We start from the raw sequence: 22,773 nt of genomic DNA, 5'->3' as shown, positions 1-22,773 counted from the left end.
AATATTTCATAGGTCAAAACAGAATTTCAAGACCCAACTTTGCTCCTTCTCTTTTCCTCACCTTATCCTTATTTCAGGCAGTATGTCGGCAAATCTTTTTGGAGCAACCTTGGAAGCCAGTAATTGAGTGAGGCAGAACTAAAAGTTGGAAGGAACCAGGTTTCCTGAATCACTGCCTGGAGGAATGCTGCTGGTTCACTAAATAGAAACATTTATGTTGGACTTTAGAGAAGTGAGAAGTTGATGAATGATTAGCCAGAGAAGATAGCATTACCTCAACTAATACACTAGTCTTGTTTTATTTTTAAATGCTTGAAAATATAGAGCATCAAATATGAACTATCACATTATCAAGACTAATAATGCTCTAAAAAAATACTTTATCAGGAGACTAATTATAAATTTTCAGTTAAGATATCAGAAGCTGGAAGTCCCAAAACCATATCCAGGTTTATTTATTGTCTATTTCCCTCAGTAAAATGTAAGTCTAGAAGAGAGGGTTTATTTTTCTGTTTTGTTCATTGTCATATCCCCAGTATCTATCTAGAACTGGGCTTGACTCTTAGGGGGCATTCAATAAATATTTGCTTAAATTAATGAATGTTGAATAAACAATGTTAGGAAGCCATACTGGTAAAGCCTTTTTTTCCTACAACTAAAGGCCATTTGTCAATTTTATAAACATATAAAACTGCTTTAGAACTGTGAAACTTCACCAAAATGACCTTAACATTTTAAAAATATCAACATTATGATCAGCTTGTTCAGATGACCTCACAGAATCAATGAAAAGCATTTATTTGTATCCAAAATATTTTAATAATAAAGAATAAAGAGTAAATCCCAATGTGTTCCTAGCATTCAATGGATAATTTTACAAATTTGAAAAATTAGCTAAAACAGTTTTCATAAATACAAGAAAAGGTAAAAACAAAATATAATCATCTTATTATCTGAATAGAATTACAAGTTTTCAGGTAACATGTGGTAATTCAGGCCAAAACATAAAAATCATAAAAAACAAATTATGTAAATATAAAAAAGTCTCAATGTCAAAAAATGTTTAGCTATTTCAGAAAATACAACATTCTTAAATTAACTATAAATTTGATATTAGGCTCCTTAATCACACTGATTTTTTGAAATTAAACAAATAGCTTTTCTGCATCCTTTAGTTTTTTTTTCCTATCCATTTTAGCAATTACAGCCCAACGATCTTCCCGAATTTTCCTCATAGCTCCAAACTTCAGTGTAGATCCAGGGGTTGTTAGAGATGAAGGGGTCTGAATACAAAATCAAATCAAATCAAAACAAAATATGTTTAATTTAAAAAGATAAAGTCCAGGTTTTGAAATTTGCTTTCTGAAGTAAAAATTTAAAACTACCTTTTTTGGTGTTCTGACACAAAGATGAGAAGTTGTTGGATTATTATTCCTGTATAATTTTTTCAATGTCTCTTCTTCTGAAACCATGCTCTTAAAGAAAAATACAAAAATATAATTTGGGGTCTGTCATCACTATATTAAAATTTTGTCTACATATCACAGAGAGGAGGAGAAAGATGAGGAAGGGAAGGAAGGAAGAAAGGAGGTGGAGGTGAAAGAAGGGAGAGAGTAGAAAGAAGAAAGAAAAAAGAAGAAAAACTGAAGACAATGACAAAATAAATAATCTGCCAAACAAGGACATAGATTTAGATTCTACCAGCTATATTGTATCATATGAAATACTAATATCTGTATTAAATGAAATACAACATGTATATGAATAGTACTTTTCTACTGAGTTCTACTTCAGTTTCAGAGTCTTTATACTACTACTTTTCCTTCCATTTTCCCCCAGCCTACTCACTCAAACTCACACTTCGGCCGTATAATAAGCATGTACAATCCCATAAAAATTATAATGTTATCAACTATCAATTTATGAGTATTGTAATTCCCCCAAATAATAATAGCTAACACTTATTTAGTACTTTCTTTATGTTAGGCACTGTTTTAAGCACTTTGCATATTTTAATTAGTTTTAATCCTCACAATAATTTTATAAAGTAGGTATACTATTATTATCCCCATTTTAAAGGTGAAGAACTGAGACACAGAAATGTTAAGTACTTTGCCTAAGATTACACAGCTAGTTAAGAGGGAGAGCCAGGATTCAAATCCAGATAGGTTGGCTCTAGAAATCCACTCTCTTAATGAATATGCTATACAGATTTAGTCTGGTAAACAATCAGTTCACATTATCTTTTCCTGCTCACTAATGTCACATTTATAGAGGCTTCATGAATTAAAAAATTCAAACATTTTCGTGAATTTTAAGATTTCAGCAGAATTCAGTAAGTCATAAAAAGCTGCCTTTTCAAATACACTCCCAAGCACTATGTACCTACTGACCAGCTTAAAAAAGAAAAATTATTTTAAAATCTTGTAAACTATCATTAAAATTTTACTCAGTGCATAGTATTCATTAATGACTACCCATATAAAAATAACAAATTAACCCAATTTATTCTTTTTCTTATAATAATATTTTTTATTATATTATGTTAGTCACCATACAGTACATCCCTGGTTTTTGATGTAAAGTTCCATGATTCATTAGTTGCGTAAAACACCCAAGCAGAGAAAGACAATTATCATACGGTTTCTCTCATCTATGGAACATAAGAAGTAGGAAGATCGGTAGGAGAAGAAAGGGATAAATTAACCCAATTTAAAACAAAACCATATCTGTCCTTATAACTGCAACATTCATCTTTTCATGTGCTTATTGGCCATTTGTATATCCTCTTTTGAGAAATGTCTATTCAAGTCCTTTGCCCATTTTAAAATTGGGTTGTATGGTTTTTGTTTTTGAGTTATGGGAGTTCTTTATGTATTCCAGACATTTACCCCTTTTCAGATATATGATTTGGAAATATTTTCTGCCATTCTTTAACATTTCTTTCCACTTTCTTAATAGTGTACTTTGATGCACAAAAATTCTTAATTTTGAAGTCAAATTTATCAGTTTTCTCTTTTCTTGCCTGTGCTTTTGGTGTCACACCCATGAGGCCCTTGCTAAATTTGATGTCATGAAAATTTCCCCAATATTTTCTTCTAAGAGTTTCATAGTTCTAGCCCTTAAGTTTTGGTTCTTGATCCATTTTGAGTCAATTTTTAATGTGGTATAAAGTAAGAGTCCAACTTCATTCTTTTGCATGTGTATATCCAATATTCAGTTCTAACACCATTAGTTAGGAAAAAAATGCCCTTTCCCCCTCTGAATGGTCTTGGCACTCTCGTCAAAAATCAATTGACTATATATGTGAGAATTTATTTCTGGGCTCCTTTATTCCTTTGGTCTATATATCTGCCCTTATCCTAGTACTAATTTCTTTAAATTACTAGCTTTGTAGAAAGTTTCAAGGTTGAGAACTGTAAGTCCTCCAACATTACCCTTCTTTTTCAAAATTGTTTCGCTATTTGGGGACCCTTGCAATTCTATATGAATGTTAGTATCAGAGTTTCCATTTCTGCCAAAAAGCTGTTGGAATTTTGATAGAGATTGCACTGAATTTGTGGACTGCTTTGGGTAGTATTGACATCTTTTTTTATTATGCTCAATTAGCCAGCATATAGGACATCTTAACTTATTAAAGACTTAACATTCATAAACACAGAATTTTTTTCTAATTTTTTAGGTCTTCTTTAATTTCCTTCAGCAATGTTTTGTAGTTTTCATTGTATTTCAGTATTTCATCTTCTTGGTTAGATTTGTTCCTAAATATTCAATATGTTTAGATGATACTATATAGGTATTGTTTTCTTAATTTTCCTTAATTCCCTTTTGGATTAATCATTGCTGGTGTATAAAAACATAACCAATGTCATGTGTTCTTATACCCTTCCACATTGCTGAAATGTGATTGCTCTTGATGTCCTAATTCTTTAAATGTCTGATCCTCCAAAGAAGAAAAGTGGGGGGGGGGGGGGGAGAAAACCAGGTACAGTTCATTTAAATCCTCTGTAAGACGCTTTCAGCCATTAAGGGTTGAAGTAATGGCAGCCAGTTTCTGTGCCTGCACAGTGATGAGAAGCAGCAATGATAATACAGAACACTGAATCCTGATACTCAGAAAAAAAGTCCTCATTGCTCACCCTAGCTACAGCAAGACATGAGCATGGCTGCCTACCACAGGACTATGGATTGGATGATAGGTAGTCACTACCATTCTTAAGACTGAAATTGATCAAAATTAACTATAATTTACCAAATTTCAACCCTGGAAGTTGCAAGCTTTCAAATAGTCTCCAGAGTTCCAAAATAGTTACTTCAGACAGTTTCTGTGAGTACAATTGCTGTCTAGGTAGAGAAAGAAACTTGTGGTATTTCCTACTCCACCATCTTCTCTAAGGTCACTCACTCTAGACAATCCATTTTTAAATCTAACTTTTTATAATTATTTGAATGTTCACCAAAATTTAAATGCAACAATAATTACAAAAATAGTAACTTGAAGTAATAACTATAACCAAATAAACAGACTACAAAATGTCTTTTTAGGCAAGTATAAAAAATTGTGCATACTTATATAATACTGTAGTATGTTTACTGTGTTACAAAGTTGTGATGCTCCTTGTAAAAAAGAAATCACGAACCATTCTGAATCTCAGCTAAGAAACTAGCTTAAATTCACACTGCTAGAACAACCCTGGACTGTCTAATTCCAGAGCTCACAGTCTTTCTACTAATTCTCTGTACATTTTTATATATCTGGACTTCAGTTTGAGCTGGCAGTTATTATGTATAATGACTTATGTAGGCTATGGAGCTAAACTGTGTTCAAATTTTGGCTCCATGCCTTACTAGCTACGTGATCTTGGGCAAGGTACCTGTGTGACTCAGTTTTCTCATCTGCAAAATGAAAATAGCAACACTGTGTATACTTCTAATATGAGATTATTCTAAAAAATAATCTATATAGTCTTTGCAACAGTGCTTGGTTCACAGTTTTAATCATTAAAATGTTAATCATCATCTATAAGACAAAGAGGTACTTAAGTAAGTATTCTATAAGTTAACTTCAATAATTAGGGTTTTAAGACTTCAGCTACTCATTATTCCAGAACAAATGAAAATAGAGGGTCCCAAAGCAGTAAAAAAGCTTGAAGGATCTCAAAAGTTAAAAGTGGCATAATGAAACAAACTAGTGCCTTTAACTGGAGTTTTGTAATTAAGAATCTTTGGTATATTGCTTCATTTTGTGTGATGAGGTTCGTTTTTAAATTAAATTAATCTAAATTTAATTATTCTCAATAAATCAATATTATGACTTTAGAAAATACTGGCATGTGTGGATACACTCATGATGGAATAATTAGTAATACAAACTGCTAGGGGTAATATCTTCCATAAACAACTCATCTTTAATACATTAACTCTTTAAGAATGATAAAAATGTTATACTTGCATGGTTCACTGGGTGTTACACACAAGTAATGAATCATGGAACATCAAAAACTAGGGATGTACTGTATGGTGACTAACATAACATAATAAAAAATTATTATAAAAAATGTTATACATGTCAACCAATACCTTGATATAGATTTCAAGCAATAAGTGGTATAAAATAAGGAACATGTATAATACGCAAAATCAAGAGGGGCCCTAAATAACAAATTTGGCCATAGCAAGATTCACCTAACCTTTCTAAAAACAGAAAGAAAGAAAGAAAGAAAGAAAGAAAGAAAGAAAGAAAGAAAGAAAGAAAGAAAGAAAGAAAGAAAGAAAGAAAGAGAAAAGAAAGAAAATAAAATAAAAGAAAAAAGAAAAGAAAGAAAAGGAAGAAAAGAAAGAAAAGAAAGAAAGGAAGAAAGGTGGGGGGGGAGAGGGGGGAAAACAGTATGTGGTAAAAACTCCTTTATAACACTCTGTTGGAAAACAAGATGGTTTAATCATCTCATATGCCAACCATGTAACATCAAGTATTTCAAAATGCCATGTTTTCTGAAGTTAGATTATGTAAACCTTGTTTCTCCAAAATGCTGCAAAAGCATAAGGTTCTGTGAAATATGGAGTTCTATATTTTAGTATTGCAATGGTAGATACTATGTGTATATATTATACATATACATCAAAAATGTGCAAAAATAATAAATACAAGTAATAAATATTGATTTGTAGTATTTTTACCAAAAGATCAGTCGTTTCTGAGCTATCTGAATTAATATCAAACTCAAAGACCATTTTTCTCTTTTTATTACTTTCTTCCGTGGGTACATTCTTGCTTTCTCTTTGCTGAATTTTTAGTTTCGTTGGTGTCTTCACAGTATATGCCTATCCAAAAAGAAAAACAACATATTATCCCAACAAAAAACTCTATATTATTGATAAACTTTAGTAATCAATCTTTAGTAATCTTTAGTAATCAATAACTCTCCATTATTAGTGGGATGTATATAGAGATTTTTTAATAAGAATTTCATTCAGATATTTTTGATACTAAAACTTCTTTCTTCAAACGATTTATAATAGCGGACTTTTTCTTTACCCTTCCCTTCAACTTACTGAAGAAAATAATGGCAGGAGAGAGGGGGGAGAGACCCTCTCCAGCTTCAGTAGTCAACAATGTTAAGTAAAGAGGGACTTTTGGGGTGCCCGAGTGACTCAGTCATTAAGTGTCTGCTTTCGGCTCAGGTCATGATCCCAGGGTCCCAGGACAGAGCCCCGCATTGGGCTCCCTGCTCAGCAGGAAGCCTGCTTCTCCCTCTCCCACTCCCTCTGCCTGTGTTCCCTCTCTCACTGTCTCTCTCTCTGCCAAATAAATAAATAAAATCTGAAAGAAAGAAAGAAAGAAAGAAAGAAAGAAAGAAAGAAAGAAAGAAAGAAAGAAAGAAAGAGAAAGAAAGAGAAAGAAAGAAAGAATAAAAGAGATTTAATTTTTCTAACAATAATTAAGACCAAAGAAGTGATGTGAGCTCTGCTCTTTCTACAAAAATCCTTACTGATTTATGAGAAAAGGGTATGCTTATATTTTGTTCCTAAGGTAATTCACATTAGTCAATGTTTAGTATTCCATATTATCCTGTAAGTTTTATGATTTTTTTAAAGTATCTTTAAAAAGTTAGGTCAGTGACATCAGAAAAAATGACAGAGTAAGGTATCCCAAAAATTTGTTCTTCTATAAAGAAAAATACTGGTAAAATGGTTAAAGTCAGCTTTTTCAGAACTCTGGAAATTAATCAAAAGCTTGCCACAAACTGTAGTGCTCTTTTTTTTTTTTTTTAATGGCTGAACCTCTGTAAGAACAGCAAGCTTTGTGGTGTTTTAACTTTTCTTCATCCCTATTCTCTATGTTACCCTTAAAAAAAATAACATCCCATGGTCTTTATCCAGCCTGAGAGCCACTAGACAGAGCAAAATAGAATTGAGAGCTCTTTCAAAGCTTTATTCCCAAAACGTTGTCATTACTTTAACTTCTCTGAAAGACCTCACTTACAAGGCTGTCTGTATTTAACCTGACTTAGAGCTCATTCAGTACAAAAAGCTTTCTCCTTGGTGTGAAGTACAGCACAGCATTTGTCAAAACAATTATAGGCAAGTGTTTTAACTTTGCAGTTCCATGAGGCAATGATTTTAACAGAGCAAATGATAGACAAATCAAAAACTTCAAAAGAACAGACAGGAAATGACATCCACAGGGGCTTTGTAAAGTTCTGACATTAATGGAAAAATGAAATAAAATCTAAATTTAACGGTAATGTACCAATGTATGTTTCCTAGTTTTGACAAATGTGCATGGTAATGTAAGATATTAACAATGTGGAAAACTGGGTGATATATCTATAAAGGAATTTTCTGTACTACCTTGCAACTTTTCTATAAATCTAAAATTATGGTAAAACAATGTTTTTTTTTTAAAGTAAGGTCACCACAACCATGAGAATGGCTAAAATCAAAAAGAAAAAAAATAATGTGGTGGCAAGGATGTGGAGCAACTAGACCTCTCATTCACTGCTGATTAGGATGTAAATTGACATCATGATTTTTTTTGAAAAACATGACTGGCAGTGTGATAAGAAACAAGAAATATATATTTAGTCTGTCCCTGGTTCCTGACACAGAACTTCTAAAATCCATGTAATTTCCTGAGTGACAGGGGTGGTCAGAGCATCTTTTGGTACAATATTCAGTCTTTGTCCCCCAGTAATGTGATTGGAGTCTTTCCTTATTCAAAATAAGGAAAGACTGGACCAGAGTTAATGCTAATGAAATAACTGGCAGTAAGGGGCTCCTAGATAACTTTAGGATTGTGGCTGGTCACCAGAAAAACCAAGGCCTGATTAGAAGTTTGTAACATTTCAGCTATAGCCCTTGACTTGGGAGGGGAGAGGGTTTGGAGATTGAGTTAAACACCAATGGCCAATGATTTAACCAGTCATGCTAGGGAATGAAACTTCCATAAAAACCTCTAAATGATGGGGTTCTGAGAGTTCCCATGTTGGCAAACACATAGAGGTACCGGAAGGGTGGCACTCCTGAAGAGGGCATGGAAGTTCTGTACCCCTTCCCTCATACCTTGCCCAATTCATCTTTTCCATTTGGCTGTTCTTGAGTTGTACCCTTTATAATAAACTGGTAATAGTAAGTAAAGGAATCTTCTGAGTTCTGAGAATCATTCTAGCAAATTAGCAAACCTGAGGAGGGGAGTTATGGGAACCCCCAATTTAGAGCTTGTTGGTCAATAGGGGCAAACCAGGATTGTAACTAGTGTCTGAAGTAGAAGCAGTCTTGTAGGACTGAGCCCTTAACCTGTGGGGTCTACATTAACTCCAGGTAGTGTCAGAATTTAATCAAGTTATTGGAAAACCAGTTGGTGTCTAGAGATCAGAACTGGCATGGGGGGAAACACCCACATGTTTTGTATCACAGTAAGAAACAGCTCAGGCAGTATCTACTAAGATGGAACATATTATGCATAACCCTATAACCCAACAAATTCATTCCTAAAGACATACCCAACCAAAATGCATCCAGGTCAAATACCAGAATTTTTATAGCAAGACTATGCATAAAAGCCCAGTCTGGAAACTACCCAAAAGTCCACTAAACAATACAATAGATAAATTAACTGTGGTAAATCACACAATGGAATACTATATAGAAACATAAACAGAGAATCTACAACTTCAAGCAACAATACGGATGAGTCCTACAAACATATTAAGTGAAAAAAGTCAAAATAAAAATAATGATTCCATTTATAGAAAATGCAAAAACAGGGAAAAAAGAAAATACAAAAACAGGTATACCTAATATTAGAGTTGAAACAGTATTTTGCCTTGGGGGAGAAGCCAGTGACTAAAGGGGGGGGCACGAAAATCTTCAGAGGTGATAGTAACATTCTGTGCTTTAATCTGAGTGCTGGTTATAGAGTCATGTTTAGTTTGTAAAGAATCATCAAGTTGGGGGCGCCTGGGTGGCATAGTAGTTAAGCGTCTGCCTTTGGCTCAGGGCGTGATCCCGGCATTATGGGATCGAGCCCCACATTAAGCTCTTCCGCTATGAGCCTGCTTCTTCCTCTCCCATTTCCCCTGCTTGTGTTCCTTCTCTCGCTGGCTGTCTCTATCTCTGTCGAATACATAAATAAAATCTTTAAAAAAAAAAATCATCAAGTTGCATAATTAAGATCTGTGTATTTTTCTTGCATATATTTCAATATAAAGTTTTTTTTTTAGTAAGGTCATTCTATATAAAGATCACTTCATATTCTGAATAATATAAATACAACAAAATAATTTTATGTAAAAGCCTCTCTAAGCTATGTAGTTTATTAATTTTCATAATTTCCACAGTGTGGATGATATCGTATATGTAACAGGATGTAAGAGAGACTCTTCCTTTCACTCTGAAATTGTCAACTGGGGCACAAAGGTGCGGGAAAAAATGCTAGTAACCCATATTCTAAAGAAAGCAACCTATGATTAAAGCCAGATCCTTCTCTAGGGCTTATTAAAAAGTGGTTAAACTGGCCCTACAATCACCAAACACCTCCTTTCTTCCCAGTTATTTTAAGGAAACTGGAAGGGGAAGGCATGAAATTTCAGCTTAGAGGGATAGAGAGAGGTCAAAATATTTTTCCCTTCAATTTCCAAGGCAGGTGAGGAGACAACTTTTAACAGGAGCCTAACAAAAAGTAGGGATGCCTTCAAGAAGGACTGACATCTCATTTCCTCACTAGATATAAACTAAGAAATTTTATCTTTGTGTCTGGCTGGATAGTTTAGAGTAAAAAGAAATTAGAGAGATGGTGGGAGGTGGGGTCAGAAATCTAGCATTCTGTACTGCTGTTTAGCATGGAAAGGTTGAATGAATTCTGCATGGGTTAAGTGAACATGTGAAAGAGAGCTACCAACTGAGCCATCTTGCTGGTGGCACCTGATCCACTGAGGGCTGATTGCTAAGTAAAGGACTCTAGCAACAAGTGATGCAAAGTAAACAGCAAAGGGAAGTAACTGGGGTGATACTGAAAAATTTTAAGTCAGAATCAGATTTTCCACATCAGGGAATGCCATCTGGTGAATGACAGAAAGTTATGAAATCTGCCCAAAATGTGATTAAGTTGTGGACAGTGACATAAACAAACAAACAAAAAAGAAACCATTTCATGCTGGTATTACAAAAATTGAATTGGTTTAATATTTATATGTGTGATACCAGATATATGGTATATGATACCAGAACCTTCTTTTTTAACTAAAAAAGTTATGACCTTCTTAGAAATTTTAACAACCAACCTTTGGTAATGGTGCAGATAAAGTACTTTTGGCAGATGTCCACAAATAGTCTCTTTTATCTTTGGATTTGCCATGGTCAGCTGATGTGACATTTCGAGATAAATTTTGTGAAGGAGCTGCTTTAGAATCAATTTTCCAATAATGATTTTCAGGTGTTTCCAATAAAGGTGTCTGTATTTTCTATATTGAACAACAAAAGGGAATAAAATCATTACTACAGGTCATTTTAAGTACAGCAATTAGTAGAAATAACACTGGAATAAACTAGAATATCCTCAAATCTATTATTAATTAGATAACTTTGAATAAATTATCCTTACTTGTCACTTTATTTTCCCATTGAAGATAAAAATGGTATCTGCCTTTCTGTCTTTACAGAGCTGCTATGAAAAGAAATAAAATGTCTCAACTCTCTAACTGACCAAAAGTTGAGGATTTGCTGAAGAAAAAAATCTCTATTCCTGGTGGCAAAGAGCCTTTCTTTGTGGTTCATTACAATAGCCTAAAAGCCAGAGGGCAGTTTATTCTCATTTCTGTCCATTCTCTTTTATGCTTTCATATTTCCTCTCTCTCATCTATAAAAATATCAGTCTTTTCCTACCCACCAGCCTTACTCCCCACCAAAAAGAAAGAAAGAAAGAAAGAAAGAAAGAAAGAAAGAAAGAAAGAAAGAAAGAAAGAAAGAAAGAAAGAAGGGGAAATAGGGAAGAAAAATTATAAAAAGTAAAGAACCAGAAAAAATTTCCAGGAGGAAAAAAATGACTACTTTCTTCAATTCTGAAGTATAAACAGATTACAAATTTACTCTAAATACTTGGACTTTATTTCAACTCAATTTCTTCCATTTTCTTTCTACCTTTATATGTATCTTCCCTTCAGCATCTGACCTTTCTAGTAAAAGTTCATAATAACTGCTTTAGTGGAATTGTGTTAGCTGCTTTCTAATTTTATCACTTCCTTTGATCACCACCATCTCAATGAATACAGTTGTGGCAATTACAAGAAAAAAATGTGCGCACACACATACGCAGAGCTATTCTCAAAAGTTCAGTGGTTAAATCTGCAGATTAAATTAGGAGAGTATAGAATGCAGGATTAAGAGATGACCACATGTGCTATAAAAACACTGGACTAATTGAAAGATGAATGGAAAAGGAAGGCGTGATATACACACACAGAGAAGAATATTACACAACTATAAAAAAGGATGAGATTGTGCCATCGGAGATACCATGGATGGACCTAGAGGGTATTATGCTAAGTGAAATAAATCAGACTGAGAAAGATAAATACCATATTTCACTCACATGGAATACCAAAAAAAATAAGTGAATAAACAAACAAAAAAGCAGAATCAGACCTATAAATGCACAGAATAAATTGATGGTTGTCAGATGTGGGGAGGATGGGCAAAATAGATGAAGGGAAGTGGGAGATACAGGCTTCCAGTTAGGGAATGAATAAATCATAGGAATAAAAGGCACAGCATAAGGAAAACAGTCGATGATATTGTAATTGCAATGTAAAGGACAGACGGTAGCCAAACTTGCGATGAACACAGCATAATGTACAAACTTGTTGAATCACTATGTTGTACACCTGAACTTATGTAACACTGTGTGTTAAAAATATATATATATACATATATATAAAACAACCACTGGACCAGGAGTCAAGTAATATGCTCTTTTCTCCTGGATCTTATACGATCTTGCTGGGTGATATTAAGTAATCTCCAAATATCTCTATGTATTTATCCATCTATGTAATCAAAGGACTAAAAGATGATTTGTAGGTTTCTGCCCAGTTCTAGTGATCTCACTTCATAATCTTCTTTCCAGCAGGTATAAATTTGGTAGCATTTTTTCACACAGTTACATTTCTGTATCCTCCTTCCTATATATTTCTACATCATAGGTGCTAACACAATTTTGATGAAGGCAAATTTTTTCTGCTCTGAATTCATCATCTCAATCTCCAAAATCTAACTGTTCTCATGGACAAATTTTTGTCTCCTGAAAGGACTGAGAATGACAACTCCACCACCTTGTGGCCAAGTCTGGGAATTTAATACGCCCCTGACAAACTAGCAGCTTGAAAGAAAATGCATCCCCATTCTAGAATATTGAAATAAACCTCTTCATAATAAGTCATAGAAATGTATGTACTTTCCTGCAAGTTGCATTCTTTTCTGAATGTTACACTTCCAGTGATGCGTATACAAGCATTCATTTCATTGCACTTCACAGATGCTGTGTGTTTTTTGGTGGTTTTGGTTTTTGCAAATTGGAAAGTTTGTGGCAACCCTGACCCAAGCAAGTTTATCAACACCATTTTTCCAACAGCATTTGCTCGCTTAGTGTCACCTGTGTCACTTTGTGTCACATCTTGGTAATTCGTACAATATTTCAAATTTCTGCATTATTATCATTATATTTGTTATGGTAATCTGTGACTGGTGATCTTTGATGTTACTATTATAATTGTTTGGGGACACCATGAACCACATCCATATAAGACGGCAAACTTAACTTAAATGCAGTGTGTGTTCTGACTGCTCTACTGACCTCCTATATTCCTCATCTCTCTCCCTGTCCTCAAGCCTCCCTAATGCCTGAGACACAATAAAACGGAAATTAGGCCAATCAATAACCCTACAATGGCTTCGATGTGTCCAAGTGAAAAAAAGTCACCCATCTCTCACTTTAAATCAAAAGGTAGAAATGATTGAGCTTAGAGAGAGGAAGGCATGTTGAAAGCCGAGACAGGCCAAAAGCCAGGCCTCCTGCACCAACCACTTAGCCAAGCTGTGAATGCAAAGGAAAAGTTCTTGAAGGACACTAAAAGTGCTGCTTCCAATAAGCACACAAATGATAAGAAAGTGAAACAGCCTTTACTGATATGGAGAAAGTTTTAGTGGTCCATATAGAAGATCAAACCAGTCATAATACTACCTTAGGCCAAAACCTATCCCAGAGCAAGGCCCTAACTCTCTTCAATTCTATGAAGGCAGAGAGAGGTGAGGAAGCTGCAGAAGAAAAGTCTGAAGCTAGCAGAGGCTGGTTCATAAGATTTAAGGAAAGAAGCCATTTCCATAACATAAAAGTGCAAGGCAGGGAGTGCCTGGGTGCTTCAGTCGGTTAAGCATCTGCCTTTGGCTCAGGTCATGATCCCAGGATCCTGGAATCCAGTCCCTAGCCGGGGGGGGGGGGGGGGGGGTCCCTGCTCAGTGGGGAGTCTGCTTCTCCCTCTCTCTCTGCCCCCCCCACTCGTGCTGTCTCACTCACTCTCTCTCATATATATAAAATCTTAAAAAAAAAAAAAAAGAAGTACAAGTTAAAGCAGCAAGGGCTATTGTAGAAGCTGCCGCAAGTTATCCATAAGATGTAGCTAATTAAGTACTGAAGGCGTCTACACTGAACAAAAGAGTTTCAAGGTAGGCAAAACAGCCATATATTGGAAGACGATGCCATTTAGGACCTTCATAAATAGAGAGAAGTCAATGCCTGCCTTCAAAGTTTCAAAGGCCAGGCTGACTCCCTTGTTAGGGACTAATGCAGCTGGTGACTTTAAGTTGAAGCCAGTGCTCATTAACCATTCTGAAAATCCTAGGGCCCTTTAAGAATTATGCTAAATCTACTTGCCTATGCTCTATAAATAGAACAACAAAGCCTGGATGACAGCATATCTGATTACAACATGGTTTAACTAACTATTTTAAGCCCACTGTTAAGACCTGCTGCTCAGACAAAAGATTCCTTTCAAAATATTATTGTTCATTGGCAAGGCACCTGGTTACCCAAGAGCGCTGATGGAGATGTACAAGATTAATGTTATGATACCTGCTAACACAACATCATTCTGCACCCCATGGATCAAGGAGTCGTTCTGACTTTCAAGTCTTATTATTTAAGAAATACATTTTGTAAGACTATAGCTGCCATAGATATTCTACTGATGGATCTGGGAAAAGTAAATTGAAAACCTTCTGGAAAGGAGTTACCATTCTAGATGCCATTAAGAATATTTGTGAATTCATAGGAAGAAATCAAATATCCATATTAACAGGAATTCGGAAGAAGTTGATTCTAACCCTCTTGGATGACTATAAGGGGTTCAAGACCTCCCCGATGGAAATAACTGCAGTGGTGGTGGAAACAGCAAGAAAACTGGAATTAAAAGTAGAGTCTGAAGATGTGGCTTAATGGCGGCAATCTCATGATAAAACTTCAACAAGTGAGGAGTCAATTCCTATTTATCAGCAAAAAGAAGTGCTTTCTTGAGATAAAATCTACTCCTGGTGAAGATTCTGTGAAGATTGTTGAAATGACAACAAAGTACTTAGAATATCATGTAAACTTAGTTGCTAAATCAGCAGCAGCATTTGAGAGGATTTACTCTGATTTTGAAAGAAGTTCTACTGCGGGTAAAATGCTATCAAACAGCATCCCATGCTACAGAGAAATCGTTCATGAAAGGAAGAGTCAATGAAGCAAACTTCATTGTCTTATTTTACAAAATTGCCAGCATCATCCCAACTTTCAGCAACCATCACCATTCATCAGTAAACAGCCATTGATACCAAGGCAAGACCCTTAACCAGCAAAAAGATTACAACTTACTGAAAGCTCACATGATGGTTAGCATTTTTAAGCAATACAGTATTTTTATTTATTTTTATTTTTTAAGATTTTCTTTTTTTTTATTATGTTCAGTTAGCCAACATATAGTATTTTTAAATTATGGTATGAACATTGTTTTTTAGACATAATGCTATTGCACACTCAACAGACTACAATACAGTGTACATATAACTTTTACATGCACTGGGAAACCAAAAAATTCATTTGATTTGCTTTATTATGATATTCACTTTGCTGCATTGGTCTGGAACTGAACCCACAAGATCAAGGTACACCTGTATACAGAATATTCACGATTTTCTGTTGCATTTTTATTTTTTTAAATTGAAGTTTCATTAACATATAGTATTATATTTGTTTCAGGTGTAAAATATAATGATCAACAATTCTATACATTACTCAGTGCTCACTGTTGTATTTTTTAAAACACTTATATGGCATTTCCTATGTGCCAAGCACTATTTACTTATAAATGCCTTACAAGTATTATCTCATTTAATCCTTTTAACAACTTTAAAAAATAGATACTATTCATTACCCCTTTACAGATGAACAAGCTGAGGCACAAAGAAGTAACCCACCCAAATCAGAAATATCTGATAAACTTAATTACAATATATAAGGTTTATGATATTTCAATATTGTTGGAATAAAGTATAGCAAATAAAAGCCTATTTAAATTTTTTATTTCTTTTATTATTTCCTCATTATTTGCAATTTATATATCTAGAACCTCAGATAAGATATATGGCATTTACTAATCTACTTAAAAACAGAAATAAATAATGGGCATATTTTACTGGAATTATATGTGACTCAAAACAACTCCATAAGAATATGTGATATATACTTTCATAATCTGAACACATTCTGTATTTGGAAATGAATAGTAGATGCTGCTTACCTACTTATGAACAAAAAAATTTTCCAGGTAGATGTTAGTAAACAAGTTGAGTTATAAAGAAAAATCAAGAGAATTATATAAAACTCTTACCTTATCCTTTTTTTCGAGCGTAACTATGTTTCCTCTTGCCTCTCTTTTGAGTTTTTCCTATTAAAAATGAGTGCACACAATGTAGTCACTGCTATTATCAAAAATTAATGCTATTATCAAGATACTTTTAAGAAGTATTAACAAAGAGAATACTAAACTCTAAATCTTATAAAATGAAAAGAAAAAAAGAAAAACAAATTAGTTTCTTTCTACAGTGCTTGTTACTTAGTTTTGATTATATTTTTTAAAAATTCTGATCTTTTCAGTATGTATCTGTAGAATCTTTTAAAACTCTGAATCAAAAAAAAAAAAGAAAACAGAAAACTCTGAATCAGCTTTCTCATTTGTAAAATGAAGTGAATGGATCAGATTATAAACTAAGGAATATACACAAGTAACTAATTGTGAAGAGCTCTAAAGAGATCCAAAATATTATGGGCCTTTAGAGCCAGAATTCAATTTTTCTGTGCATTGAGAAAGGATACATTTTGGTTGGACCTTGAATAATGAACTTTTAACATGAGATACACAAGGATGAGGGGGAAAAAGAAAGTACAAAAAAGTACAAAATACTTAGGAAATAACATACCACTTTTGCTGGAGATTAGGGTGTATATATTAAGTAGAGAAAAAAGAAAAATTAACTCCACCCTACAGAAAAGAATATATACTATGCCTTTAATATGACAGTCACCCGGAGAACAGAATTGTTACAGCCCCCAGAAAGCCTTAAAGTACTCAGAGAAGGGAAAGTTCCAACACACAGAACTTTAAGCAAACTTGCCTTACCTGCCTATGATGCTTATGCCAATATCAACCTTACTGAATGCCTTTGCATACACCATCCTATCTCTCCCAGAGTGTTGCTCCTAACGAGAGAACTCACTTCACCATGAAGAAGCTGGTAGTAAGCTAATGTAATAGTAGTCACTATTCTTATTGTGTATCCTATCAATGACCGATAGTTGATTGTCAGTTACAGTGACAACTGGGGTCTACAATAAAGAGCTAGAATGCTCTCTTCCGGGATAAATTATATCCTCTATACTAGCAAAATTGCACTGCCTCTCAGAGGACTCCTCGAGGCTTCTAGAGGACAGAAGGGAAAAAGCACCTCCCATGACTGCATTGTCTCTATAAAATTCTGGAGACTTTTGCTGGGCTGGAGATCTTACTTACAGTCTGTTCTAATACAGCATGTGTTTCCAAGGTGTGAGTTATTAGCTCATATGCAAACATGTATCTTTGGTAGTGGTTAACTACCAAATCATGAGTTCCCTAAGACCAAAGAGATAGGCAGTCCACTATGATCCCTATTTAAATTGAATAACACAAAGATGCTTATAATATGGTCTGACACAGGAATAGAGAATGATGGCCCTGTACCCAAATTTCAGACTTGAATAAATTTATAAACCTAGAACCCTCCAAATTAAAAGAAAGCCTGGTAACTGTTGTTACCAGAAGGATTTTGCAATAATATCACAAATACATACTATATCCTTTCTACTATCTTGTGCACTGAAATACTAAGACTTACGGGTAATTGGATGTTGACTATTAACTAACACCAATTATTATAACCCAAAATGTTACTATTTTTTCATTAGTTCAGGTGTATTGGGGTATATTGGGGTCATGTGATAAATGACATTTAATCCAAGTCTACCTTACAATGAGCCCATGGAACCATAAACCTAATCTGCAGTCATTTCTTTAGATACTAAAGTCTGAATAGATAAACTCAAGTAAGTGCCATAACCCCCATATTGGTTCTAACTCTCAAAATGAGAGTTTTTAAGTTTAGAAGGACCAACTGGAAGACTCTGAAACTTTCCTCCATATCAAGAATGTAAACAAATATATCAAATGTCACATCTCACCTAGGCAGAGATTCAGGTCCATCAAACTGTGATAGATGTAGAGAAGGTGGTTTATCACAGTCCCACAAATCCAACTTAATTGGAAAATTAAATTGTTACCGGTAACAGTTTTGTCATACCAATGGGCAAGTAACATAGGTCAAAATAGGGATTGTGTATTGACTAGGATCAAAATTGAGAACTAAGAAAAAACTTTCACATAAAAGATGAACTGAATATATATAAATTTCAAATTAAACAAATACTAGAATCATGGTTAGAGAACAAATACATGTTTTTATTAATCTTAACAACAACAATTAACGAAATAAATAACAAAATTGTATATGTGCAGGAAGAGGCAGTAACAAGTATTAGATATATTGTTTAAAAATATAGAGGTAACCAGTAAAATAATTGAAAGTACTACACACACCTTTTATTTATTTTTTTTTTTATTTTTTAAAGATTTTATTTATTTATTTGACAGAGAGAGAGACAGCCAGCGAGAGAGGGAACACAAGCAGGGGGAGTGGGAGAGGAAGAAGCAGGCTCATAGCCGAGGAGCCTGACGTGGGGCTCGATCCCATAACGCCGGGATCACGCCCTGAGCCGAAGGCAGACGCTTAACCGCTGTGCCACCCAGGCGCCCCTACACACACCTTTTAAATCAACCAGACACACACACACTTCAGAGAAAAATAAATAAATAAATATTAATATGTAAATCAAAATAAGATGACAAAAACATGATTCAATTATATATCATATCAATAAGGGGTTAATACCCATAAGGAACTCCTATAAGTCAACAACAAAAACAACTAAAAAATGGGCAAAGGATTTCAATAGACAATTCTTCTAACAAGATATACAAATGCCCAACAAGGAAGGAATTCAGAACTTCAAAAGCAAATTCAACAACAAAAACATACAATCTTATGCCATAATTTGGGATTCCAGTGAGGCTCAGCATGAGAGCCACAGAGTATACTTGTGAGGATTTGACTCTGATCAATATGGCTCTTAACTTAATCACCACTTGCACAATATTGGTGAAAGTAGACACATATAACAATGAGAATAACTGTCACTAATACACCTGAATTGATAAGAAGGATCTGAGGGATAAGTGAGCAGTCCATAAAAAAAAGAGGCCTAGAAAATGCATAGAGAGTGAAAGTTTCAGAAAAAATGACTAAATTTTTTCATTTTGGTCTCTCTAGCCTTGGGCAAAGAAAGCACAACAAACATGCCCATAAAGAATTAATTATCTTTGCCAATATATAGAACAATATCTTTGCAAATATACAGCAATAAAGTCAAAAGATAAGTTTCAAAAAAAAGAAAGAAAGAAAGAAAAGATTCCCCTGAAGGAGCAGATAAACACAAAAAGAAGTGATTCATTGAAAAAAACACATGAATTTTGTCCTTTTCCTTGGTGCCCTCTTATCACCCTGTAAGTAGAATATACCAAATCATAATATTCTTATCTTTTCCCTTCATAAAATTGGGTAAGGAAATACAGCTTGAAGAGAGATTGGTTAAATGGCAAAAAGTGAATAACTGCATATGTATACACACACACACACACACACACACACACACACACACACTGGAATATTACTCAGCCATGAAAAAGAAAGAGGTCCTTCCTTTTGCAACACCATGAATAGACCTAGAGAGTATTATGCTAAATAAAATAAGTCAGACAGAGAAAGACACCTACCATATGATTTCACTTCTATGTGGACTCTAAAAAACAAATGAACAAACAAACAAAGCAGAAACAGACCCATAATGGGGCGCCTGGGTGGCATAGCGGTTAGGCGTCTGCCTTCGGCTCAGGGCGTGATCCCGGCGTTACGGGATCGAGCCCCACGTCAGGCTCCTCCGCTATGAACCTGCTTCTTCCTCTCCCACTCCCCCTGCTTGTGTTCCCTCTCTCCTGGCTGTCTCTATCTCTGTCAAATAAATAAATAAAATCTTTACAAAAAAAAAAAAAGAAATAGACCCATAAATACAGAGCACAAACTGATGGTTGCCCAAGGGGAGATGGGTGGGGGGCTGGCAAAATGGGTGATGGAAAATGGAAGATACAGGCTTCCAGTTACGGAATGAATAAGTCACAGGGATGAAAGGTACAGAATAGAAAATAAAGTCAGTGATATTGTAATAGCATTGTATGATGACAGATGGTAGCTACAAATAGCGTAAGCATAGCATAACATATAGAGTTGTCTGAATTTCTGTTATACACCTGAAACTAATATCATTGTGTGTCAACTATACTTTACTTTTAAGAAAAATAACCACAACTTATCCTCTCAGATAAATACATGGGCTCTAAGGCTTCACATTGAGTTGGTGAAAAGATCTGAAGCCTGAGGATAAACACATCACAAGAAAACTACAGACCAGTATCTCTTTATGAATATAGACACACACAAAAAATCAACAAAATACTAGCAAACTGAATCTAGCAGAATATAAAGATTATACATCATGACCAAATAGGATTTCTCCCAAGAATGTAAGATTGGTTTAACATCTGAAATCAATTAATGTAATCCTTTGTATTAGTAGAGTACAAAAAAATCACCTCAGTATACACAGAAAAAGCATTTCACAAAATTCAACATCCTTTTATAATAAAAACATTCAACAAATTCGGAATAGAAAAGAACTTTCCCAACTGGATAAAGGGCATCTAGGTAAACTGAATTTCATCAAAATTAAAGAGTCTCTACTACAAATAATACTATCAAGAAATAAAAAGACAATCCAGGGGCGCCTGGGTGGCACAGCGGTTAAGCGTCTGCCTTCGGCTCAGGGCGTGATCCCGGCGTTGTGGGATCGAGCCCCACATCAGGCTCCTCTGCTATGAGCCTGCTTCTTCCTCTCCCACTCCCCCTGCTTGTGTTCCCTCTCTCACTGGCTGTCTCTATCTCTGTCGAATAAATAAATAAAATCTTAAAAAAAAAAAAAAAGAAATAAAAAGACAATCCATAGAATGGAAGAAAACATTTGCAAATCTTATATCAGATAAGGGACTAGTATCTAGAATACACAAAGAATTCTTAAAACTCAAAAATTTTTAAAAATATATATACAATGGAATATTACTCAGCTATCAAAAAGAACGATTTCTCAACATTTGCTGCAACATGGACAGCACTGGAGGAGATAATGCTAAGTGAAATAAGTCAAGCAGAGAAAGACAATTATCATATGGTTTCTCTCATCTATGGAACATAAGAACTAGGAAGATCGGTAGGAGAAGAAAGGGATAAAGAAAGGGGGGTAATCAGAAGGGGGAATGAAGCATGAGAGACTATGGACTCTGAGAAACAAACTGACAGCTTTAGAGGGGAGGGGGGTGGGGAATGGGATAGGCTGGTGATGGGTAGCAAGGAGGGCACGTATTGCATGGTGCACTGGGTGTTATACGCAACTAATGAATCATCGAACTTTACATCAAAAACCAGGGAGTACTGTATGGTGACTAACATAATACAATAAAAAATATTATTATAAAAATTAAAAATAAAAAAAATTTAAAAAAAGAAAATGGAAAAAAATAAAAGTAACATTTTTCATCCTCAAAAAAAAAAAAATAACCTAATTTTTAAATGGGCAAAGCATCTGAATATACATTTCTCCAAAAAAGATACACAAATGGCCAATAGCACATGAAAAGTTCATCAGCATTAGGCATTAAAGAAATACAAATCAAAACAACAATATACCATGTCTCAATCACTAGAATGACTATAATCCAAAAAATTGTTTCTCAGAGGGGGGAAAGATGGTGGAGGAGTAGGGGACCCTATTTCAATTGGTGCCCTGAATCGAGCTGGATATCAACCAGACCGTTCTAAACACCCACAAAATCAGCCTGAGATGTAAGAAGATATACCTGGATCTCTACAAACAGAACATCATTAGCAGTTGGTCTCAAGGTATGAAGCGGGGAGCCAAGAGTCTGCGCACAGATACCAGAAGATAAATGGAAGGGGGAGGGAGCCTCCGTGCTCTTGCGCCAGGAAGGCAAAAGCCTCCCACACTGGGGACTGGGCACAGACTCCCAGGCTGGTAGCATCAGGGAAAGGACTTTAGGGCAGCCCCCCAGACTGAAACCTGGAGCTACAAGGGCACGTGTGCAAACCAGGGCGGCTGGCGTTTTAGAAGCACAAAGGGCAGAGACATGCTGGCCCTGGGAGCGAGGACTGGGAGAGCAGCTGTGGGGCACACAAACCAGGATGCTTCAGGTTTTCAGCAGCACAGACAGAAACAGAGTCACTGCGGCCTGGAGAGCTCAGTGAAGAGCAGACTGAGATCTCTGTTCTGAGACAGAAATTTGGATACAGTCACTTCTGCTCTGACTTTCAGAAGAGACATGGAAAGCTGCCGGGGAAAGCTGTGAGAGAACGAAAGCACCAAAAAATCAGTTCTCACTGAGCCCATCCCCACCCCCCCCACAGAGGGCAGGG

General features: G+C 35.1%; 1 protein-coding gene across 1 annotated transcript in view; it reads right to left on the bottom strand.

Moving 5' to 3' along the window:
* Nucleotides 1–1,004: 1,004 nt before the first annotated feature.
* The window catches only part of SYCP1 (synaptonemal complex protein 1), a 120,748-nt gene continuing 98,979 nt past the window's right edge, over nt 1,005–22,773 (bottom strand). Inside the window, exons 29-33 of the mRNA XM_087865756.1 lie at nt 16,419–16,475; nt 10,782–10,961; nt 6,178–6,321; nt 1,386–1,475; nt 1,005–1,283 (exon numbers count right to left, since the gene is read on the bottom strand). Coding sequence (XP_087721882.1) covers nt 1,146–1,283; nt 1,386–1,475; nt 6,178–6,321; nt 10,782–10,961; nt 16,419–16,475 — 609 coding nt within the window. The 3' untranslated portion in view covers nt 1,005–1,145. The remainder of the gene's footprint in view (nt 1,284–1,385; nt 1,476–6,177; nt 6,322–10,781; nt 10,962–16,418; nt 16,476–22,773) is intronic.

Source organism: Ursus americanus, chromosome 12 (assembly GCF_024610735.1).
Source record: "Ursus americanus isolate L20-20 chromosome 12, mUrsAme1.1.p, whole genome shotgun sequence".
Classification (NCBI taxonomy): Eukaryota; Metazoa; Chordata; class Mammalia; order Carnivora; family Ursidae; genus Ursus; species Ursus americanus.
Note: the sequence above shows the minus strand (reverse complement) of the source record. Positions and strands in the feature narration are given on the sequence as shown.